The sequence below is a fragment of the Haliotis rubra genome, unplaced genomic scaffold, assembly GCF_003918875.1.
Source record: "Haliotis rubra isolate DU_JTF1 unplaced genomic scaffold, ASM391887v1 Scf419, whole genome shotgun sequence".
In the NCBI taxonomy this organism is placed as follows: Eukaryota; Metazoa; Mollusca; class Gastropoda; order Lepetellida; family Haliotidae; genus Haliotis; species Haliotis rubra.
This window is the reverse complement of record NW_025767101.1, coordinates 429,846-454,461: the sequence shown is the minus strand read 5'-3', so window position 1 is coordinate 454,461 and position 24,616 is coordinate 429,846. Positions and strand designations below refer to the sequence as shown.

General features: G+C 38.0%; 1 protein-coding gene across 4 annotated transcripts in view; it reads left to right on the top strand.

Annotated features, from left to right (window-relative positions):
* The window catches only part of LOC124288496 (protein tyrosine phosphatase type IVA 2-like), a 45,639-nt gene that overhangs the window by 17,862 nt on the left and 3,161 nt on the right, over window positions 1-24,616 (top strand). For all 4 annotated transcript variants that reach the window (XM_046725016.1, XM_046725014.1, XM_046725017.1 and 1 more), the window contains 4 exons: window positions 21,346-21,943; window positions 22,299-22,391; window positions 23,548-23,678; window positions 24,368-24,442. In XM_046725016.1, the coding sequence (XP_046580972.1) occupies window positions 21,830-21,943; window positions 22,299-22,391; window positions 23,548-23,678; window positions 24,368-24,442 (413 nt within the window). In that variant the 5' untranslated portion in view covers window positions 21,346-21,829. The remainder of the gene's footprint in view (window positions 1-21,345; window positions 21,944-22,298; window positions 22,392-23,547; window positions 23,679-24,367; window positions 24,443-24,616) is intronic.

The window sequence follows — 24,616 nt, the reverse complement described above, 5'->3', positions numbered from 1 at the left end:
GAAAAATGTTTTTTAGATTGTTTTTTGCCCCCTTTACACTTCATAAATGGCCAAAAGTAAAATACTTTGAGTATTTAGAAGGAATATTACTTTGACTGGTGATTTTATTTATTTATTTTTTTCCTCCTGCCTTTAGGTTTTCTGAGGACAAAAATCCGTAAAACAAGAAATAAAATTGGTCTGGCCTAAGGAAAGTTCCACATGCAGTAACTGTGTTGTACAGGGAGGTTTATGTGTCAGTAGGAGTAACTATTGTTTTAGGTGTTTGTAGAAATGTTTTTACTATATCGCAGGTAATAACAGCCATGCCAGCAGTGACACCATGGGGGATTTCTCAGTTGTCTACAGTAACCTATACTTGTTGATTTTTTGTTGCTTATGCATATAGTCGTTGGTAGCGTCTCATGACATGATGATGTACAGGTTCACTGGTTGCAGTGATGTGGTTTGAATACGAGTGAGCAATGGTAAACAAACAGAGCTGTCTCTCTCACCAACGATGGAATTCATTTACTTTACTGCCCAAGTGACAAATTGAAGCCTGGTTTGATCATGTGATAACATTCTTCAATTCATCATGTGATATAAAATGCTCACTTTTCTACCATTCAAAGCCTTTAGAGCATGGACAGCTTGGACATTATTGTGATTGTGTGTTGTAATATAAATGACTCACTGACTGAGTTTAGTTTTACGCCGCTTTTAGCAATATTCCAGCAATATCACGGCGGGGGACACCAGAAATGGGCTTCACACATTGTACCCATGTTTGGGAATCGAACCTGGGTCTTCATCGTGACGAGCCAACGCTTTAACCACTAGGCTACCCCACCGCCCTGTAATATAAATGAAGAATCTATAATAGTACACTTTCCCCAGGTATCTCGGGGCATGCAGGGGATGACTGTTGGTCTGGTACCGAAGATGGATTCTTATGTCAGTTCAAGTCTACTGTTCTATTGTTGTCGGGATCAGATTTTCAAAGTACAATGGATGGTAACACCATGATATTAGTTGTCACACTACCACAACAAAAAATTAGTTGTCCTTTGTGCCGAATTGATTTTCTTGGAGCTGTTTGTGCCTCCACTTTCAATCTGGGAAGCTTCAAGGCTGAGAGATTGACCTCTATATTTCAGACACTGGATCCCAAAACACTGGAGTTTTAAGAGCCGTTATCCGAATAATCTGTGTTTATTGCCACTTCTTTTTTGTTTTGTTTATTCAGTATTGGAATAATACTCTAAATGCTTGTCCATGTTAACAGGAAGATGTAATTATGACCATGAGCATTTTGAAAAATAGTGATTGTAATTAAATAGGACTTCCTAGTGTGAAAGGTTTCACGTTTAAGTGTGGTTGATATACGTTGTGGACACAGGATGTTGTGGATCTAACCTACTTGCTCCTTTGTGATGCTTTTGTCACACTGGCCTTCCACCGAGACTAGCAGAAATGTTACCTAATGTCAAACTGATGAGGTTTAGGCTTGGCTTGGTGCTGCTTCAGAAAGATGATGCAAGAAAAAGTAACCTAAATAACATGAACAGTCTAATCTAGTTAAGATCAGTATTCAAGCTTCTGAAGTAATTCCACGTCTGCCGCTCTCAAACCAATCTTTATGGATAAATTTAGCACAAGAAAATGGACCCTAACAATTCAGATTTGTTTCTAGAACTTTTTGTAAGCATGTTGAGAAAGATTATTGAAAAGAAAATAGTTAAACTTCTGGAACCCCAACTTAAAACACAATAAAAGCAACTACAAGTCGTTGAAAGGGTTCAGTCATGCTTTTGTTTACCAGCTATCTGTGAGGTTTCAGATATGTTGGTATTGTAATTACAGTAACTGAAACCATAGGCTGTTCAAATATATGAAATTTTAGCTGTAAGCTTTGAAGGTTCATGGATGAGGCATACTGTAAGGATTAGTAAGGGTTGAAGTTCATCTCAAATTCTCATACAGTGAGTCACCTAAAAACGATGATCACCATTCACCTGTATGCTGTCTTGAAGCTGGATAGAAATAGATATGTTTGTACTAAAATTGGGTATATGTTTGTACTTAAATCAGTTCCATGTTTGTGGTAAAATCAGATATATGCTTGTCCTAAAATCAGTTACATGCTTGTAGTAAAAACATTAGTTTCATGTTTAACCCATTCAACACCGTAGGCCGGAAAACCGACCAAGACGTCACGAGTCCCCCAGACACCGTAGGCCGGTAAACTGGCCAGGCAGTAGTCGCATCAAAATGATCTATAATTTTAGGAACCTAACTAACATATGATTCTTTTATCAAATCTATCACTTTTCACAATGTCTGAAAAAGCTTATTAAATTTCAAATGTCCATATATTATCGACAGGATTAGAATTATAAACTATTTTTCGCAATGTTATTGAAAAAAACAATTCTCGGACACATGCTTCGGCAAGGGTCCACAGCAAAGTTGTCAAAGAGCAAAGTAACGATGTTTCGAGAAAATAATTAAACAAACTGAATAAACTGAAGAATAAAATCCACAACAGTACTCATAAAAGTTGTCAAACGTACATTATAACTTACTATTTCCATCTTTTGAGCGATCGTGTATTGTAATTCAAGTGACATCTCGGCTTTCGTCGCCTCGAACTTCACGCTCGGACACGATGTTTAATGCTAAAATATATGCATGAAGCATTTTTGTCACAGGTCATAACCTAGCACGATACGTCCACTAAGTTCCATAATATACGTATAGGTGGTGATTTATTGCGTAACATGTTCAGACTAGCGTGATTTTACCCAAAGTTTCATCTGAAACATTAGTTTTCGTTTACGAGGACGGTATCCATTGCTGTAATATGATTGGCTGCCTTAGGTCACGTGTACGATTTTGACCAATCACGATGCTTATATCAGACTGTGGCGAAAAGTGTCATTAGAAACCAATTTTTATCCAATAAAATCGCTTCTTACAACTGTGAAAATACTCTTACAGTGATATTGTTGATGTTCAGAGCTTTCGAACGATACCCGCCATCAAACGAATCGCCTCACATGTTATTCATATGAAGCTTCGAAAACCGAGGTATTTCCCGCTGTTGTATCACGTTACCGAGCGGAAAGTCACTGATATCGGGAAATAGACGACCATACATATTATTTGAGAAATCTTTTTTAAAATAATTTTCTGATTACGTAAAAATGAAAATATAGAAGAAAAAGGTAAGGGGATATTATGACATGTAACAAATCGAAAAAATTGCCGCATTTTTTGCTCCCTTCGTGGTTTATCTGGACATGATATGATTTTTTAAGCTTGCATTTTCAGTAAAAATTAAATTATTTACGTTGTAGTTGGATTATTTGAATAATATGATCAAAAATAAATTTCATATTTATAAACAGTAGGATTAGACCTTTCAAATGGTGTATGTCTGTAGTAGCAATAATGTTTTACAAGCTGATATTTTCCTTGATAAACATAGGCTCCATCTATGACCTCAGAGTCTATGGGATCTCGGTGTCATGGCAGTAAAAGCCTCTGGTTGACTGGTGTTGAAAGAGTTAAGATGATTGCTGGATAAAGCAAACATATTTCATGACATTTACTAAATATAATGACTACTCCAAAAGACAGTAGGGTATTTTGGGTCACTTCCTTGTCCTGATTTTAATCTCATTTTAGGACACACTGTCTGATTGGTTGATAAGAATACTGTAACGGCAGTTGTGCAATATACGTAAGACATTGCACTAGCAACTGTAATAATGTTGTTTTCATTGATTACATCCTACTATCCTAGAAATGGAAGACTTCATTTTCTGAGTGGAAAAGCAATGGAGAGACAAAAACTGATTCATTGATAGCCAAACGAAAAATAGACTGATTGTATGATTAAGACACCATTTCCAGTCTACAGACAAGTGGATTTTTTCTGTTTACCTGTCAATATCTTTCAGTTACCGGTTTTAATATTTCCACTTCCCTAATATGTTTAATCTGTTAAAGCTGTAATTTGCTTCACATTTTAGTTTTTTCTCTAAAGGAATATGTTTCTATCTGGCTCAGGATTTATTTCTGAGTCTGATCATAGTTCCCTCGCTATCTTTGTATTTTTAGAATCTGAAACAAAAAAAACAAAACAATAAATTGTCCTTCCTGGGAAAAGGATATCGGTCAAACCAGTTGTGAGTGTTTTGAGAATGTATTTCTAGAAATGTTATGTCAGACTATCTTGACCATTGTGTAATTGGGTGTGTAGTATTTGATCCAGATGATAGAACAATGCAAACAACTGAAAGACATTGTGTGATGTAGTCAAGTGTATTTTGCCATTTGGTGGTATCTCAGTATGTCGGTGAGGGGGTCACACGGTGTAGACAGATCCCGCCATCGTCCTTGGCACCTCTCACCTGGATGTGTGTTTGTGTGGGGAAGTATGGGTAGGGGAGGGTAGCGAAGGGAAGTCACAGCTTTGTGACCTAGTCTCCCCTCCCAGTCTGGTATGTTCAGCACAATGTTTATATAGCTCGCAGTGGGCCAGTGAATGTCAGATACACCTGGATACAGTCTGTCTTTACACCTGGATGAATGAGTCAAGTGCTTCTAGTCTTTCTTTGGGTGAGATTGGGCTATTGCCCTGTATGAATGAAGCTAGGGTTCCTGCCTTTCTATGGGGGAAATTGGTGTTAACATTGAATGAATGAAGCCAGTTGTTGTCACCTGTCTGGGGATGTAATTTGGATGTCTAACCCTGTAATAACTTATAGCAGAGTTGATATATTGTGCCCTTGCATTCTGTTAGTCTTCCAAACAGGTCTGTGTTGTTTTATGTTTATCCTTGGACAGGTAAAATCTTCACAGGAACCTAGTTTAAAATGCTCTACACATTGATATTTGGAGACAATACTCACATACTTACATTTCCAAATAAGATCATATATTGATCTGAGGCATGGTTATGAAGTCAGCAAGGGGTAATATGAAGATTCTATTAGTAATGATGGATTTCTGATTTATACCAGGGCTGTTACCAGTCAGAGACGTAACGTGTCGCGAGACGGCCTATCGTCTCTTGTACGTGAGACGGGTGCAGTGGTACTAACTGAAGCGCTTGACCCTAATTAATTCAATTACCGTGCACCAACTCGATTGGGTGCGAACACGGTGCGGGGTGATTACAGCGTCCCGTAAATTGCAAATTACGTAAAAACAATTCATCGCATTTGAAAAAGTGATATTTCAGTGGAATGTCATGGCTAATTTTAGAAATGTTAAAGTATTCATCTTTTAAAGTAAGTTCTGGAACATTTTGAAACTAATATGACCTCTACTGCCATTGCATCTTGCATGAATCAAAACTTACTTCGTCAAGAGTAATCCTGCGACAACTATAAAGTCATTTACATATTTTCCGGAAGTGACGTACTGTGTAACTTCACCAGTAAATACAGCACACGGCTCGGTTTTGAAAAAGCGGAAAAAATTATTGTTATCGTGTATCCAAATGAATAGAAGTCTCAAATGTTTTGGTTAAAACATTATGATATTACTGATCTCAATTCCCGAAATTCCTAAGTAGTTTTTAATAATTTAAACTATTTAGATTCGTTAATTGTCCTAAGTAAATGTTTGACAATGGTTTGTATATTGTCATCGTGTTGAATGAGTTGCGACTATCTGCCACATTATACGCGACAGAATTAAAGATAAAACATCAGTCAACCGTTAATATTTTAAAAAATGCCAAATGTCAATAAGCGTTCATAATCCCGATACCAATAACATTACCTATCGCGTAAATGGAGGGGTCCCATGATGCATGTCTCTGCTACCCGGATTGTAGTGTCTTGGTTTCGGCATTACACAGCTACGAATTCTTACCTGTTCACCTCATTAATTTTCACGTATTTGTAATCGTAAAAGTAACCTATCAATTCAATACTTACGTAAAAGTTGTCTTTGCTTGTTATAGCATGTAAAGTGACTCAAGGGTATATTCGGAAATTGAATCCCGAAATGAAGTCAATGTCAGTCTTAGTTGACATCTCGTGCTAATCAAAATTAGTGTTAAATCCAAATGCAGCGCCGTTTCTTCGACTTTTGACGACAGCTCGTGATGTTGACGTGTCGATATTGGATCTTTCAGCTTGTACTCGCATTAGCCGTGTATGCTGTTTTACAGAATACCCTGCAAGCGTGCGCGACACTGTTTCAGCCAATCAAATGGAGCCTGAAGCCATCATATGTGAGGTGTTATCGGAAGCGCCCAGTTTCATCGGCATGCACATGGATTTTGTAAACACATCCCAAAAAGGTTGAATTTAAGGCTATGATACATATTTTTGTTAATATCTTCACTGGTATCAACGTGCATTAATTCTTTTTCAAGACGATGAAAGCAAACAGACTTGTAAACCTGGCTCGTGTCTTTGGAACCGATATCGATCGTTTGAAGGTTCACATACATACGGCAAGTGTATTTTAAGTACTATTATTTGTTTGTGATATATCGCAAACAGATAAACATAACATTTTCAGAAGCATTTATGGAATGTTGTGCAAAATGTTTCAACCAAATGATAATGTTGCTAAAACGTTTCTGAACCCCCTTAAAAGCAGTTTCAAAAATGGATATTTTTTTAGAACCGTGAATATGCTTCTATAACACTTTTCCGTTGTTGATACATCAGTTTGTAAAGTGACACCGAGAAGTTATGAAGAAAAACAAACTAATTAGACCCCAATTAACGGAGGACCGTCTCGCGTACACGTTTCGTCCTCTACTGGTTACCATTCACTTGTGTATTCAGTGAATCAAACAAACAGATGTGAATTAATCTCTTCATTTTGTTATTCATGATCACTAGAATCAAATATTCATGGGTTTTTTTAAATAAAGTTTAATATTATTTTTTTTATTGAGTTTGGATTTATCAAAATGAGATATGCAAAATGGAATATATCCAAGACAGGCAAGATGATAGCCAACTCTCTCATGTTTTTATTTGACATTCATGTGGTCACTGGTCATTGTCATAATAAGTTAACACTGTCAACATGGTGAAAAAATGTCAAATAAATATTTTATAATTATTTCATAGACTATATTTAATAATACGTCAATTGCTGACTTTGTTACCCAATAATCATATTCATTATGTGTCATATTTGCCTCAGAGTGGATTCGTTGCAGTCCTAATTTATAGAAATCTGTCTCGACTCGGCTCATGACATTTCTGACACATTAAACGTGGATAAATGAGCCCGGTGGAACTATGCAGTCTGCAATAGTTCAATCCTAAGTAAATAAAGCCTGTGGTTCTGAGCAAGGGATCTTAAAGTCAAGGTGATTGATCCAAGTCTAAATCCAAGGCTGGGTTCTTTAACATGTAGGAGTGTACAAGAAGATGAGCTCTAGTTCCTGTCTTTATGAATGCAGTTGTTCAGCTTTTGAAGAACAAAGTTAGTGGACAGTTCTTATGACATTTTCTGGAACTTATTCTTCTGTTAATGGTGCTGTCTTTCTGGGCATAGTTTATAGGTTTACTTGGAATTTATGAGTCTCAGTTACCAGGAGCTGTCCAGTAGTATTGATTTGTGTTACAGTCTCATGTTTCCTCATCTGAGTGATAATAAGCATCATGAAATCATGAAATATGTATCTTCAGTTTTTGTGTCAAGTATCAGTTTTCTGCATCAAGCATGATAGATGAGGGGTTTTGTCAGAACTGAAAAGATAAACGTTAAACATTTAAAATTCAAATATAATTATTAATAGAAGACTTCAGGGCCCATTTAATTTAGAACACTGTTCTGAATTATTAAAATATTCTGTTTGAATAAGAAACTCCTGTAAAACACATGTATACATATTTCATGTAGACGCGAGGTGATGGGTAGCCCAGGGGTTAATGTGTTCGCTCGTCACACTGAAGACCCGGGTTCGATTCCCCATATCGGCACAATGTGTGTCTGGTGTCCCCTGCCGTGAAATTGCTGGAATATTGCTAAAAGCGGCGTAAAACTAAACTTACTCACTCACTCATGTAGATGCCCTGACATTGGTGTTTTGTCATGCTGAGGGAATGTTATCAATGAGGATACATGTGTATTGACATGTTTGTATACCATAAAAAGAAGTAAAAACGGTGAGGTTGGTGTCCACTTTGTATTCAAGACCACTTGGTATGGTGAAAATGCTGTTGGGTGGCCTAGATGTTACAGCATTTTGCTCGTGACGCCAAACTCTCTGGTTCATTGCCCACACGAGAACAATGTGTGAAGCCCATGTCTTTTCACCTTCACATGATATTGTTGGAATTTTGCCAAAAGTAGCGTAAACATACTCACTCACTTAAAAGGCTGATGTGTGCGAGTAGAAAATAGAATGTAAAGAGTACATTTAAAGCGCATTATGTCTATATGTAATTGTTAATCTATAGTTAGCAAGGCTGGCAAATGGTGGTAAATCCCCTCCTTTATTATGTCGTGTGGGCTGTATATATGTAGTTGGTTGGTGGATGACAGGACGGTAAGAGTAGATATCCTGACTTAGGACTTGATATTGAGGAAGCTTTGATGTCAGTAGATAAAGTGGGTAAACATGTTGATAAACAACTGCTTCTTCCTGGTCTTCGGCATGGGTGGAGTTCAAGATGACCACACAATAATAATCACTTTCAAGGTCAGGTAACACCATTGAGGATGTCATATTGGTCAGTTTTTGAAGGAATTTGAAAAGAATAGATGGTCTGTCCTAATGTTTACTGATCTAATGTTCGTGTGATCAGTGTGGTTAGTGTAGTAGTTTACAGTATGTTGTTTATGTTTATCGGTTAGTATTATTAGATCTTGACTCGTTTATTTTATTTATATTGTTCACAAAGTTTCAAGGCTAATTTGGGAAGTTATATTATAAATGTGATAATGTGATTGAAATATGTTATTTTTTATGTAATTGTGTGGTATTCTTGATGCCTATATATTGAATAACAAACATAGCTAGAGCTGACTGTTTACATTTATCAGGGTTCATGTCCATGGCCACAAGTTCTTTGGAATGTATATCCATGTATCCTTTACGCTTGTAGTGACACTGTGATCTGGAGACATGCGAGGCTAGCATTAGAGACTAGCATTAGGTCAGGAAGGTATGCTGGTTCTTGAGGTACCACAAGTGTACATGGCAAATGCCAAAGGTCTTTCTGGTTTCATGTATCACCTCCATGTGTGCCTGTATACGAAACATACAAACTGAATGAAAAGAATTGAGGATCATGAATATCTTTGGTGGGTATTTTCAGAAATTGGGTGCTTAGTCTTCACTACAAAAACATCATCCCAAAATTTTTGTTATCAGTAACTTCTTTTCTTTAGTTTAAACCAGTCAGTGTCAGGAAGGTTTAAGTCCAAATTATCCTTTTAGCGTCACTTTCAGTAGATTTTAGGGTTACGATGTGGACAGGAGCTAAGCTTTACATTAGGCCAAACAGAATATTAAGAGACATGGGCATCAGACCATTAGCTAAAGTCGTAGGCTGTTATCCTTGATCATTATTGATGTTGAGTGAGGTAAATGAGCTACTGGGTTTAATGTTTTAAGAGTACTTGTCACAAGAAGTGACAGTGGTCAGTGGTCACTCCCATACCTGGCATATGTTAATACATGTGCAGTACATCTGTAAATATATTGCTCAGAAGGGCAAAAACATTCTCTGTTACTTTATCGTGTTCATTCTCCATCCATGAATATAGATTCACTAATCAGTTGTTGATGCTTTCCATTTTGTACTGGTGTGGATTAACAAGTTTAATAGGGTGATACATTGCTTTTCCAAGACTGAAGAAAATGTTGTTAGTGAAAACTATGGCTTGTTGACTGAACTAATGATTTTCAGTGTTCCACTGTATGTCAGTGTTTAACAGAACATTTTAAAGTTTAAACATGGTTATTGGGAGTTTAAATAGTTTGTTTCCAATTCATCACAATCTATCTTGTCCCTGTTACCATGGTTACATGATAAACATGATTAATAGATACTTCTGAAATGAGATCAAATCAGATTAGAAACCAATCTATTTCCACCTTATTCAAATGTTGTGTGGGAAAAAAAATACATTTGAACAGTTGATCAATTTATAATGCATTTCAAATGAAAATTAAGTTTTGATGTACATAAATATTTTACTTGTATTGGTGCTCAGTGAATGAGAAATCAGGGCGACACTGCATGTGATCTCCTGATGTGTATTTTTAGGTATGCTGTAACAGTAGTTACACACCCATGTAATGCTGCACAGATATTGCATTATTTGACCTATCACCAGCCCTGAATATGCCCCTCCCGTGTGTAAGTACTGGCGGGTTAACGTGAGAATTGTCAGGCAGTAGGCTGTAGGTTTGTGTCTCATTGAATGCCAGACTTCAACTAAGTGATTTAAACTGGAACCTGTTTAACAGCATTAGAAACTGGCACAAACCCTGTCATGACAAGGATCTAGCCAGAACTCACACAGGATCTGATTCCTGGAGACCAATTAGTACCTATAATTTCATCAAGATCTGATTCTGATTTAAGTTAGAAATTATACTTAGCTACCTATGGTGGTAGTGACTTTATGAGTGAGTGAGTTTAGTTTTACACCGCACTCAGCAATATTCCAGCTATATGGTGGTGGTCTGTAATTAATCGTGTCTGGACCAGATGATCCAGTGATGAACAGCATGAGCATCGATCTACGTAATTGGGATATGATGCCGTGTGTCAACCAAGTCTGCGAGCCTGACCACCCAATCCTGTTAGTCGCCTCCTATTTCATTTGTGGTCAGACTTTTGACTTTGACTGCATGTCATCATACCCTAATAAGTTGGATTGTGTATTTTCAGGCTGCTTTCATATAACCAATTGGAAGAAAAAGAATTCAACGTAAAAGGATCAGACTGACTTCTAACCTTATCTTTTATAACTGTAATGCAAACTAGAACTTTCCAAACCTTTTAACATTGTTTAAGTAGGATGCACTAGCCCAACCAGTACATAGCAAGTGTCACATTCAATCCTTCTCCAGGAAATGGAATTGTGTAGGTGGAGATCACCTTTCATGTGCTGTGTAAGGTTAACCAGGTTACACCACAACTAGCAGCCTCTCTTTTGCATTGATCAAGTTGACAGCAATACACAGTCATGAAATGCTCACAGACATGCTAACTGCGATCAGGGGAAAGTAGGGCTGATTTTCAGATACAAGAGATACTTTGGAAGCCCATGTTGCGGAAACACCATAATCACCACAGTGGCTGACCAATGTGGTGTAATCTGTGCCTTTGTCTGTCTCCCACTACACTGGAAGAACAGTGTCTGAATTTTCTGTTTGTGACATGGCTTAAGCTGTAGGAATTAGAAGGTAGTAGCAATGAAAATGGACTAGACGTAGTAATCTACTATAATTGGCTTGTCCTTTTGGGTGTATATAAATGGCATGCTTATGTAAGCAGATTTGGACTGTTCGATGCATATTTTATAGCACAGCTGGTGTTTGCCACTTGTTCGTTGCTCTAAATACTGTTTGTGATTGTTCATTTTGCTAACTCCTCATATTGCAAGAGAGGTCTAATGGTATAGGTGACAGTTACAATGCAGTGAGTAGCAACAGCTTGTGTTTCCATCAGTCACAAGTATATTTAGTATATCTATCTAATGTATGATTGCTGTCGCACAGTTCAAGCTTGGACTCAGGGATAGAACTGAATTGTGCTTAGCCTACATTTCTTAATAGTGTGATGAACAATGCAGCAAAAGCATGGTACAAGTATGGTAGGAATTTCCATTAGCATGTCTGATAGCTTTCTGAGCAGGTCTGGTGACATGTTGCCAATAAGCAGCACCAGGTTTACCTATCTAGGTGAAGAGAATCCCACCTGTTTTGAATGTACCCCAGCCAATATGTGTAGGCGGTTTTGGGCTTATCTGAACAATTACGAGGTGTGGAAGTGACTGATAAGTATACTGACTTATAACACTGTGCAAGTCGGAGATGTCACCCGTCACTGATACACAGGATTACTTTCATCTTTCACCTTGACCCATATTGTATACACCTTCATGCATGCCAAGGTGAATCTGAAGTGAGGACGAGATTAGTGGACACTTATCCACCCACACGAGTTTGCGCAACACTGCTTTGAACAGGACCTATGACCTAGAATTCATAAGTTTGTTTGGAATGTCAGTACTGTGTAGAAAGTCCTTTGTCTCCACACTCTCAGTGGGTATTCTGATAAGGTATTGATATTAAATGATGGAGGTGTTGTAACTTGTTGTAGATGAAAGTGTGAATTTATACCAGTATAAACCCGTGAAGATCTGTGTTAGAATTGGTCTACACCAACCCATGCTTGTCGTTAAAGGCGAGTAAGGGGATCAGGTGGTCAGGCTCGCTGACTTGGTTGACACATATCGTTGTATCCCAGTTGTGTAGATCGATGCTCATGCTGTTGATCACTGAATTGTCTGGTCCTGACTCGATTATTTACAGACCGTCGCCATATAGCTGGAATATTGCTGAGTGCAGCGTAAAACTAAACTCACTCACTATACCAGTATAAATAACAGTGATGCATGATTTTGTAAAATTAGAACTTTCAGACCATGGTTTGTAAATTTAATCTATTATGACCATTAATAACTAAGATGAAAGCATTATTGGGAAATATGGGTAGTAATGTCTGAAAATGTCAACATTAGGTGAAAATAATGATATTGAGGTGGGGGGGAACTTGAATTTTCTTGAGGATTTGAGGCATTCAAGTCACAAACATGAGATACTATTGAATCAGTCCCTTAATTTCAGACACTATCAGTAATTACTGGTTGATGTGTCATATTAGTCTTGCTTTTAGTCCCAGGTTTCATTGTGTGGCTAGGTGTAAGACTACAAAATCTCAAAGCTATTTCTGGTGTCCCAGATGTGATTTTGTGTTGGATGTAATGAAAGGTGGGGCAACTTGTCCACATGACCAAGGAAGTTGACATGTCTCTCTCCACACCCTTCTACATACTCCCCATCTACAGAAGGCAAGTCAGTGTCCTCATAGTAGGGCAATGAGACTTACTTTGCTCCAATCTGATATGAATGTATTCAGCCCAACATTCATGGGCCATAAATTGTCCGAGTCCCGAAATGGGATTCAAACCACAGACCTTATGAGGTCAAAACCATTGTCTAAATGACTGAAGAGATTAACCCAATCTGCAAGCTGACATGGTACGGATGTCATCAGTGGGTTGTCTCTAAGCCCTGTTACAACTCGAAGTACGGTACATGTGGCATTGTGAAACAATTCTTCTGCCCTTGCTCTTGCTTCACAATAATTTGATATCATATTCTTGGAACATTACAACTGTTTCTCATGTCACCTCATATACAGGCTAATCGTGAAACATATCCTGGTATTCCTATCTTACCTGGTTTGCTTATGTGTGTGAAATCATCATTTGTGACACACTCACTCCTCACATTAAATACCTTGCCTGTTTGCCCTTGATACTGCAGACTGACCTTGTTTCGTCCTTAGCTGTGTTTTTGTGGCTGTGTAATGTTATTTTGTAAAGAATTCTTTTTTTTCTGTGTCGGTATGTGTATAGCGTTATTTATGGCTTGTGTAGTAGTGATAGTTCATATCCAGAATTTGTGTTAATGGCATTCCTTGAAAGGACATTACATGATTAATGTCATTAAAGTTTATGATGTGTGCAATTTTGTGATCATTTTGTTATCTACATTCCCGAGCACTAGACTGAAGTCATTTATTTGTATATTATGGTTTTGTTGGAAATGATACAGTATTGAAGTGCCTGATGTTAATTCAGTTACACATTCCTGTTCATTTCTTGCAGTCTCTTTGACTTGGCATGCCTAAAACTAATCATAATTAATATAATGATGGATCTTTTTATGGAAGTATTTTTCAAAACTTTGGGAGAAAATGATAGAGATGTACAAATGTTGTAATATCGGTATGATGAATGTACATGGTGAAAAACATTACGGAATTATTAACAGTTGTGAATGAAGTGTTCTGTGAGGCTGATAGACAAATGCCAGTTGTGATTTGCAGTGTCTCATTAAACATGTTAAATAGAAAGCTTATGAAGGGTGTGTGTAAGTAGTTTTTCACAAGCTCTGACATTGTCAGTGTGGTTAAGTAGATACCAGAGGATAATGTGATCTTGTTTGTGGGAAGGCAAACATGTCTGAAATGATATTGCCAAGCAGGAAGTTTACTTGAAGGAAAAAAGTGTAGGTTCGAAAATGAGACATTAGTGGCCATTTGAGTATGGTTTATGGTAGGATGGCATAAAGTGGTAGACAGATATCCAGGTCTCATTAGTTATGCTGGATGCATTGTACATGCATTGTGCAGAGTTGTACTGTGTGGTTGCTGTCAATAATGACTAGCCACAGGTGAGAATCGCATCAGTTCTGTGCATTAGCTGAATTCCCTGCTGAAGTCAATCTGCTTTTTCACCTATCATTGTATGTGACTACTTTTTTCAAGGGCAGCATCCTCTTTTTCCCTTGCATGTGCTAGATCCATGTAAGTTTGTCATTGTCTATTTGTACTTTGTAGTATAATGTTATTTTGAAACTGGGTTGGTTAGCCAAGTGGTTAATGTGTAGGATTGTCAAGTCAAAGCCCAGAATTCCCTTCACTCCATGAGTACAATGCTTGAAAATGTTCTATGTGTCTTCTGCTATGGTAAATCTTGAATGTTGCTAAAAGCAGCGTAAAACCCAACTCAACCTTAGGAAACTGTCGAAGATGAAGTTGTGATATGGGTGACCAAAGTTGGTTGTAACTAGCCTGATCGAGTTCACAAAAAGTTGTTTCCTACCATATCACCATCTGGGGATCTTTATCAGGCCAAACAATCCACATGGTGCCTCTTTGCTCCCATAATCTTGTCAGATTGTAGATGTTCGTTTATTTTTATGTGTATCTTCATTAATAAGTGGTTCTGCTAGCGACCATTTTCTAAAATTTGTTTTTAAACTTACTAACAGTGTCTTCTGTGCAGGTGAGCTAAGTGCATTTTTATCTGTATCCTGCTATCACAAAAGCACAATAAAGTCATGTTGCCAAGCTTCCATTATCAGGATGTGCCTTTTGTTATTTTGACTGGTTTTCCGCTTTTGTATATAACTTATTGTTAGTTCACTATACTGTGGGGCATTGTTATATTTATGGCAGTAAGTATTCAGTGAGTCATGTCATGTTCCGCACTCGTATGAGAAGGTAATATCAACATGGATTCATTCACTTATTGTCTGGTCTTGCCTCCTGTATACAATTGGTGTAACACGATAATGTGAGCTGTTCTAACTCACAGACATCCAGGTTATTGTGTCTGTGTCATTGAGGATGTATTTGAATTGCAACAACCCATGCTTGTCCTGAGAGGCAACTAACGGAATTGGGTGGTCAGGCTCGCTGACTTGGTTGACAGTCATCATCATCATCATCCCAATTGCGTAGATCGATGCTCATGCTGTTCATCACTGGATTGTCTGGTCCAGACTCGATTATTTACAGACTACCACCAAATAGCTAGAATATTGCTGAGTGGGGCATAAAACAACAAACCAATCGTTTTAGTTGGCTATCCCAAGTTTTGATTAAAAAGCAAATATATTTTACTTTCCTTAACTCGGCTCTATTGAGTATTTTTCAAAATGAGCTACAGAGAAGGCACTTTATTAAAAGGTAAAGATCTTTGATTGAAGAGTCAGGGTTAGTGCCTCTGACAACATTCTTTCAGTTATTTCACCAGTCACAGGATGAGTAGAATGGCTGCACCAATGCTATGGAAATGTGTTGTAATGGAACCTGAAAGTGTCAGCTTGGTACTGTGAACCAAGGTTGATTCTGCAATGCTTCTGCCCACAAGTAACCCCCAGTAAACAAAATACAAAACACCCCAAAACAAACGTTGTGCAGTGCATTTTCTTCAATAACAACTCTTATTTAAGTTGACAAACAGTCTCCAATAAATACAGTCCTGTCCCGTTTATCCGGAAAACTCGCCTTCCGAACAAAAACCCCCCAGAACGAATTCACAATGTTGTAAAATTACTTATCCGAAACTTATCCGAAATCTGTTTTCCGTAATCCGGATGGCTGAGCATCATTTTCACATACAAAACGCTATATTATATGCAGTTTTTTATATCCTAGGATGTTGTTTTGAGCATCTGTCAGTATGTTTACACACACAAGTGTCGGATAAACGTTACAGGTATGTTCACACGTGTTGTTGACTTAACTGTATATCCCTGGAACTAACCATTTAACTGAGTTTTCAACATTGTTTTTGCATAATTTACATAGCTATGCAGCTCACCTGGAATTGTTATTGTGAAGAACCCAACAATACATCAATTTACTTACCATTATTACAGATTGCATGACTGTTAATAATTCTCATCTATCCTTTTGATATCGAATAAACCTGATCGTTTCTTAAAATTTGATCAGACTTACTGTCCTGTCACTTTATTCAAAATTTGTCCAGGTAAATTTGCAAACCAATGTTTGAAAGTTTAATGTTAATTTTGAATTTTCAAAAGCTGAGGACAGTGATCTTTGACCTGATTGTGATAAATATGACTTAAATGAACTATTGTAATGGATTACCTGTCAGTCAACTGTCACAATTCCCAGACGATGACGAGCATGTCATAAACGATTGTTAGCAATAAAGGCTGGCATGATTGATGCTGTTCATCAGACCTGTGAGGCATGTTCTCTATATTGTTGTGGCAAGTCACTGCGCTCAAAACAGTTTGTCCAGGATGATCAACTTGCCAGCTTGGTAAATGTATATACTTAAAATCTGCTTTCTATTATAGATGCATTATTTCACTGAGCACTGATTTTTGGTGCTGTGGGCAGGTCTGTTAATCAGTCTGCTATCTCCATTTGCTGATTACTAACATGAAACCTCACTGTAACCATGGTAATGGTTTTAGGGGTTCAGGAACCTTTATTTTAGCATAGCAATGGAAAAATGTTAACTTTTCTTAGCTTTGTAATCAGCTGGTAATTACTTGAATAATGATCAAGGACAACAGAGCCTCTCATTGCAGATGTATTGCAACTGTGGTTAGGATGTAGAGATGTGATTGAATAATGTCAATTTGGTCATATTTGAAGAATATTCTAGAATAATTTCAAGTTTGAATAGCTTCCAGTTTGATTTAGATGGATGGCTGCAGTTTGTCAGTGTTTGTGGTATTGCCTTGTGTGTTTCATGAATAGCATGTTTGCAATCAGCTGGACTGTTATTGATGTTCCTGTTTAACATTGTGATACAACTACTGACTGTCATTTGTGCCTGCATGTAGGAGTCATACGGACAGATGATATGTTGAAATCAAATGACATTGTTTGATTTCTGAGAATGCCATGAGAGCCACAAACAAACCCAGTACTACAGGTACAACCCCAGAATGATTGAATAGAAATAGAAGTCAGTGTTCAAAATAAGCGTGATTAAGGTCAACATGATCAAAGGCTTAGGGGGTCCTTGTCTTGGTCATGGATGTACTTAGATTGAAATACTGTTCAGGGCTATACCATTACATTTACCAAACTGCTTGGCAGAATGTTATTCATCTAATTGCCTACATATTTCACTCTGTTTTGTCTGGGTAGGAAATATGACATATGGGGCCATTAACTTGTTTCTGATGAGTGCTGCCACATGGATCAAAGTGTATACTCAATATATACAGCCATGTTCTTTATAGTTCCCAAACAACAAAATTGATTCATGTATATAAGTACATCATAGGCATATACTTAACCACCATCATCAGCCTCAGGGATATTGTTTTTTTATCTCATTGTTCAATATTTGGATCATTACTCAAGATGCTTGGCAGTACTTGAGCTGCCAAATCCTTGACAGTATCCTGACTGATGTGTAGCTCTCCATTAGCTGGCCATGTGTAGATAAAATGACTAGCCGTAAATCAGGAGACAGTCAATCAGTGTAGGTGCAGTCTGGCTGTATCAATCTCGTGGGATTGATTAGCGTAGGTAAATCAGGACCTCTGCATGCCGTGTGGCAGTTGGGATCAAGGTAACGTTGTTGATGAAGCTGTCGTGCTGCAGAAAAAAATATGGCTATCAAACACAAGTGTTGAGATGGGAACGAAGATCTAAATTGAAATCAATGTTCTTTGTGGAGGATGTTGTTGATCAATGTTTTGGGGATTAGTGGATAACTTTGAGTGTATTGATACAAGTGGATGAGTTCCCAGATGGTCATTAGCATATTGATGACTTGTGATGTAACCATGGTGATCATACTGGATACTGTCTGTTATTGAACATTGTGATTAGACTATTGAATTTTTTTAACTGATTATTTCATTGGGTATGTACATGTTGATGGAATGGTGTTGAGTGTGTAACACTGCCCTGTTGTCAGCTTGGTGGTCAGTAATGAATATCTGGCGCCAATGATATTGTCCAGTGGTCAAGTGGGTCAAAGAGTCCTTGTCTTTTCCCCCCTCTTTAGTATTTTCTTCTTGACTCACATAATGTTCAATTCTTAACGTTAATTTTATGACAAGGTCTTTGATAATTTCAAACACTGGATGATTGTGTTACAGAACTGGATGGTACAAAAACAGTGAATTACTATGGAAACAACAATAGGGCTTGGTTGCAAGATCTGAAGGTTTTGGTGTCTCATAAACCGATGTCATAACAAAATGATCTCCATTAATAGCTTTAATAGTGCCTATACTTGGTACAAGTGGAATACTCTGTCTGTGTCAACGTGTCCTCATTCACCACTAATCACATGTACAGTAAATAATGTATATTGGCATACAAGACCAAATGTAGAACTGATTGCTGATGAAGTACACAAAGGAGAAAATTAACCCTTGATTAAAGACCAAATGTTAAGTAATCAACATCCAGGAATCATGTAGAGTCCATGCAAGTAAAACATGATGTAAGTTGGTATGCCTACAGTTCGATTTCTGATATACACTCCAGATATAGAGATGTCAATAAGTAAAAATTATCCCTGGTTCCTGAAGCCTTGTCTAAGGAATGTTACATCCATTAAGAGCAGTCAATAATGGTTCATATAGAAAAACTGAACAACTAATACTTAGTGTGAATATCTTATTATTTTTAAACAGATTGGATTACTAATCATTCACAATATTTTATATATCAGTGTGAATTAAAAATTAACTGTTTTTAGTGTTATTGAAATGCGTGAATATATTTGGAATTATATCTGGTCTAAGAGGCGTGCTGTTTTGTCAGAGTACATAAGTCATATGTTAAGGTAATTACTGCTAATTGAAGTACATTTGAGGAGCCCACCTATTTGTAGATGCAGCTGAGCAACATTTCCATACTGTGACTAAATGTGTTGAGAACTACATATATATTCTTACCGTACCTGAAACTGTTGAGATAATGAATGAATTTTGTGTTTTAGCTCAGATGGATTTTCTAGCATCTAACACATTTATGGTAACAGTCTTTGACAAACAACTGGAACTCACGTCTAGTAAAATTCTGATTAATCTGTAATATCAGCTCACAATAATCCATGTAACACTAAAATGTGCAAAATATTCTAGTAAATGCCATGTTGGGATTGTGGACACCAAAGTCGTCATAGACTGATGGTAATAAGGCATTTGAAAAAATGCTTGTACTTGTTGAAGAAAGTACACTCTTTGAGTCTACTGTCCAGGTACTGTGTGTATCTGTGTACTAGGTAGTGGTTGTGCACCCAGTCACCCAGTAACATTGTATGCAGTGGCTTGTTTTGAACGCTCCACAACCTTGCTGCAAGATTGCCGAGTTCTATGGAGTGCATCTGGTGTATTGTCACACTCAGCTGATTCATCGGTCATGAGTAGAGTACTATAGGTGCATGTGTAAAACACAGTGGTGTGTCATGGAGCGTTGGATTCTGCTGGTGTAGCATCTCTTTCTGTTTTATTTGAAGTAATTCATGTATCATTCATTCCTTTGTTTGGTTTGAAAACGTGTTTATAACATGACAACTAATATCTGCAGATGTATGTCAGCTGTACGTGTTTCAGTGCAGCGTGCAGGTAGCATGTTCAGGTGGCTGCTCAGTAAATTGAAATTGCATGCTTCTGCTTAATGTAGAAACATGCATGATCTGTCATGAAAAAGACGAGTCATTATTCTTGATCATGTTTATTGGGGAGGATAATTCCTTGTTAGTTAATGTTCTGTTACCATGGTTACTGTTAAGCGTCAATGAGACAGTTTTCAAAGGATTTGTTTGTGTTGAACTGTTGGCGTGAATTTATGAAATCCTAGATTTAGAAATCCAGAAAGCAGTTTTAGAGCTATGGTGGTTCTAATGGTCGTGTTTTATTGTGCCAGGTTGGGGAATGAGGCAGTTTGGTTCAAATAGTTAGAAGTGCTTAGATTGTGACATCTTGGCATAATTTGTGATCTGTTTGGCTTTACAACTCTAAACCTATTGTTTTTTAAAGTTATTTTAAAACATGTTTCTGAATACACCATCTGTTCCTTGGCATTTACACAAGGATGTGTTTGCACTTAGAGTACTGAGAACTGGTCCAATGAGCATGTGATTGTGGGAGGAAATGGCTTATAAAAGATGACAGTTAGCATTATTAATGGCGTACAATGTCCAGCACTACAGCCTAGTGGTTACAAGACACTCATTGAACACTCAGTTTCGATTGCCCCACATTGGTACAATGTGTAAAGTCAAGTGCTCACTCACTCACTCATTCACCAAGCATGAAAATCAAGGTCACTTTCTAATCCTTATGTTAAAAGTTAAAAGAATGTCTGATCCCTAGATTTAAATCATAGCAACAAACCCTCAGGAGTCAAGGATCTCCTTTAATAACATGCAACTCAATTCTGGTGCACAGGTTTAGGGCACTACACAATGTATAAAGCACATTTTAAAAAAGCACATGCCATTTCACATCAGGTGAAATCTTGGTTTGTTAAAGCTGTTACTTACCCAGCCAAATATCAAACACTGGTGTACTAATCCATTCAGCTCTTAATGTCCTGAACTCACCACTAGTAATGCTCATGACATCAATCACTGGATTGTCTGGTCCTCTGGTTATTTACAGTTTGTCATATGGTTGGAATACTCTTAGTGTGACATTGAACATAAAACATAGAAAGAAAATTATTTGATGCAGGCACAACTTATTAGTCTTTTTTATCAATTGAGTGTGTGTGTATATTTCTTTTCATGAAGCATTAAATTTTTGTTCTTTTGTTGCAGTTTAACGGTGAATACGGTCATACCTTTATGGAGTTTGTGACAAACAGCGGGGATTACTGTCAGGCTCAACACGAGTAGAGAGCTTGCGGAGTCGCCTGCCCTTGACAACGTTGTCACGGCAACCACGGTGCTGCAGTCACGCTACTCTCATTTGATTGGCTAACTGACCTTCGTGTGGGGGCTCCGAAGGCCCTCATTGCTTGGAGTTTGGATGGGTTAAGAACGTTTCGTTGACCCACTCCCTTGGACACTGAAAACCCCTGTGTCTTTCATCGCTTATGTTTTGTAGCCAGGAGTGAAAAACAAACAACAAAGAAATATCACCACAGAGAAAATATTTTTGAAGAAAATATTTTCTACCAGCTGCCTAAGCATTTTTGTTCAAGAATTGCAATACTACTTTGTACTTGGTGTGAGCAGAAGATTAATATAACATTGCTTCTGTGTATGATTCTCGGTGTAATCTTGTGTGTGGAGAAATAGTATGACAGCAGCCATGAAAGCACGCAGACCCGAGCCAGCTGAGATTGAGTTCAAGAGTATGCGCTACTTGATAATGGATAGACCAACTGATTCCACCATTGATAAGTTCATTGAGGTAAATATGAACTCCTGAGTTCTCTCATTAGTTTAATTGTAGGGCAGTAGGGTAGCCTGATGGTTAAAGCGTTCGCTTGTCATGCCAAAGACCCGAGTTTGATTCCACACAGAGGTACAATGTGGGAAGACCACTTCAGGAGTCTCTCACTGTGATAGTGCTGGAATAATGCTAAAAGCAGTGTAAAACTGTTCACACTCACGTTAATTGTAGAAAGAACTCAACCATGTTGACGCATAACTTTCGGTTTATAAGTTTGTTAAATGCAGCCCCAAGTCAATTCCATGAAAGTAGTGTTGGAGTCGCAGAAGTGTATGCTGGCCTGATGATGCTAAGACCCGGTTGTGTGTTGCAGGAACTGAAGAAGCGTGGGGCAAAGGATGTGGTGAGAGTGTGTGACCCCACCTACAAGACAGAAAGACTCAAGGAAGAGGGCATCCGAGTCTTGGTGAGGGTCTACTATGTGGAATGTGCTTGTTAGTTAACCCATTCAACATAGCAGAAAAAACAGCCAAGTCTTCATGTGTCTATGGACACCGCAGGCTCGAAAACTTCAGCTCAGTTTTCAGCCATTTCAAGTGCATAACAAATTAGTCATTCATATGTTTATGTTTTCATCTGAAATACAAAATAGAATCATCTATAGGTCATGTAGATAGCAACTGTCTTGCTGATAACAATCCACCTTACATTAATAAAGTTATGTTGATGGCTTCCTAGCCATTGAGATATGGTACTTGTTGGTCCCTGCCTGGCGCTCACCATTAATGGGTACAACAAGGACTGGTCGGCTCGGAGTCACTATAATGTGTCTGAGTGGGGTATTCATGCTTCACTGCGGCATGGTATCTCAGTGGGCTAGCACTATAAAACCAGCTTAAGTATGTGCTAGTACAAGCAGCCGCACATACACATACACACGCATGCACGCCGTCATATGAGCGAAATATTCTCAAGCACGACGTAAAACCCAATTTCATCTCACCTCACCAAGCCATTGAGCATCCCATGAAAATTCTAGCTACAAAATTGATAAAGTTTTCAGTAGTATTTACTTTGCAGACAAATGAAGGTACATGTCTTACGGAGGTACGCCATATTAAAGGTTTTTGTTACATAGTAACGAAACTTGACAACAAGCCGATGAATGTGTAGCATTCTGCTTGTTAATTTCTGGACCAATTTGAAATGATTTTTGAACAGTGGAAGCTCTTTCTTTAGTCCAGCATGACCGAGAAAGAACCAGTTTCTTTAACCCATTTAGCGTGTTATAGGAGTTTTCTAAAATGAAAATCTTGTATGTATGAACTGGCTGTTAGTTTGTCATTGTTACCTAATGGCATGGATCATGGCTGAAGCTTTCATGGTTGTGATGACTTTGATAATTTAAAGATAGATTAATAATTAGTGATAATAGGGTGGGAGGAAGCTATGTATCAGGAAAGGTGAAAATGGTATATGTTGGAGCAAAATTCATGTGGTCAAAGGGAGGTAACTGTTTACTATGTTTTGTTAAAGTGTACAACACGGTAAAGGAAGGTATTTTCATGAGCATTGGGATGACTATTGAAAGTTGATGGACTGTATTTGTTTTGTCTCCCTAGGACTGGCAATTTGATGACGGCAGCCCCCCACCAGCTGCAGTTGTGGAAGACTGGTTTAACCTGCTCAAGACACGCTTCCGTGAGGAGCCAGGCTGCTGCGTGGCAGTACACTGTGTGGCAGGTCTCGGCAGGTACATTGTACTACATACTCTAGGGGAATGTTTGTCAGTCGCTTTCCTCCATATAGAGATCAATGTGACAGACAGGGTGGCGATCTCTCAATAAAAACCAACCTTGTTTGGGATTGTGAAATGGTTCATGTCAAAGTGGCATCTTAGACGGACATGATCTTGGCACACATGCTCTATGGGATGGTAGTCACTGATAACGACACCTGTTTGGGAAGATGGGACAGTGTATTATTTCAAGGTCCGACATGGGTACAATCTATTGAGACTGTTCTTAGCGTCTGTGTCTATGGATTTAAAAATTTCTTAAATATTATGGTCATGAGAGGGGCAGAAACAATCACATTTTTGGGGTAAGTAGAAATGTACTGGTTGACCAACAGAAGTTAAATTTACAACTTGTTTTATTCAGCTAAGACAGGCAAACAAAAGTTGCTTTGTTGTTAAAGAATTAGACACCCCTTAGAATTAGACACCCCTTAGAATTAGACACCCCTTAGAAGGTGTATGTTGCTGCATCACAGCTCCCTTATTTAAGTGTCAACCCTCATTTGTGAGATACATGTTTACCCTGTATTTGTTTAGACTTGCATACCAGCAGTTCCTCCTGTTTATTTAATTCTTTAGAAGTGTGGTAAGTGAAATGTGTACATGTAACATTAAGACTAATGCTGCTGCTGCTGATGTTGCAGAGCGCCGGTGTTGGTGGCCCTAGCACTCATGGAAAGTGGCATGAAGTATGAAGACGCTGTGGAACTCATTAGACAGTAAGTCCTAACTGTCCAGCATGATGTGTGCTGTCCAGATTTGTCATTAGAAACAACCACATGCGTCAAGGATTTTCTTTGGAAATGCCTGTAAAATTCACAAATGTGTTCAGTCCAAGTCACTTGCATATTTGTTAGCAAGAATCTGAAAGACATTTTGGGGGACTTGTTTTT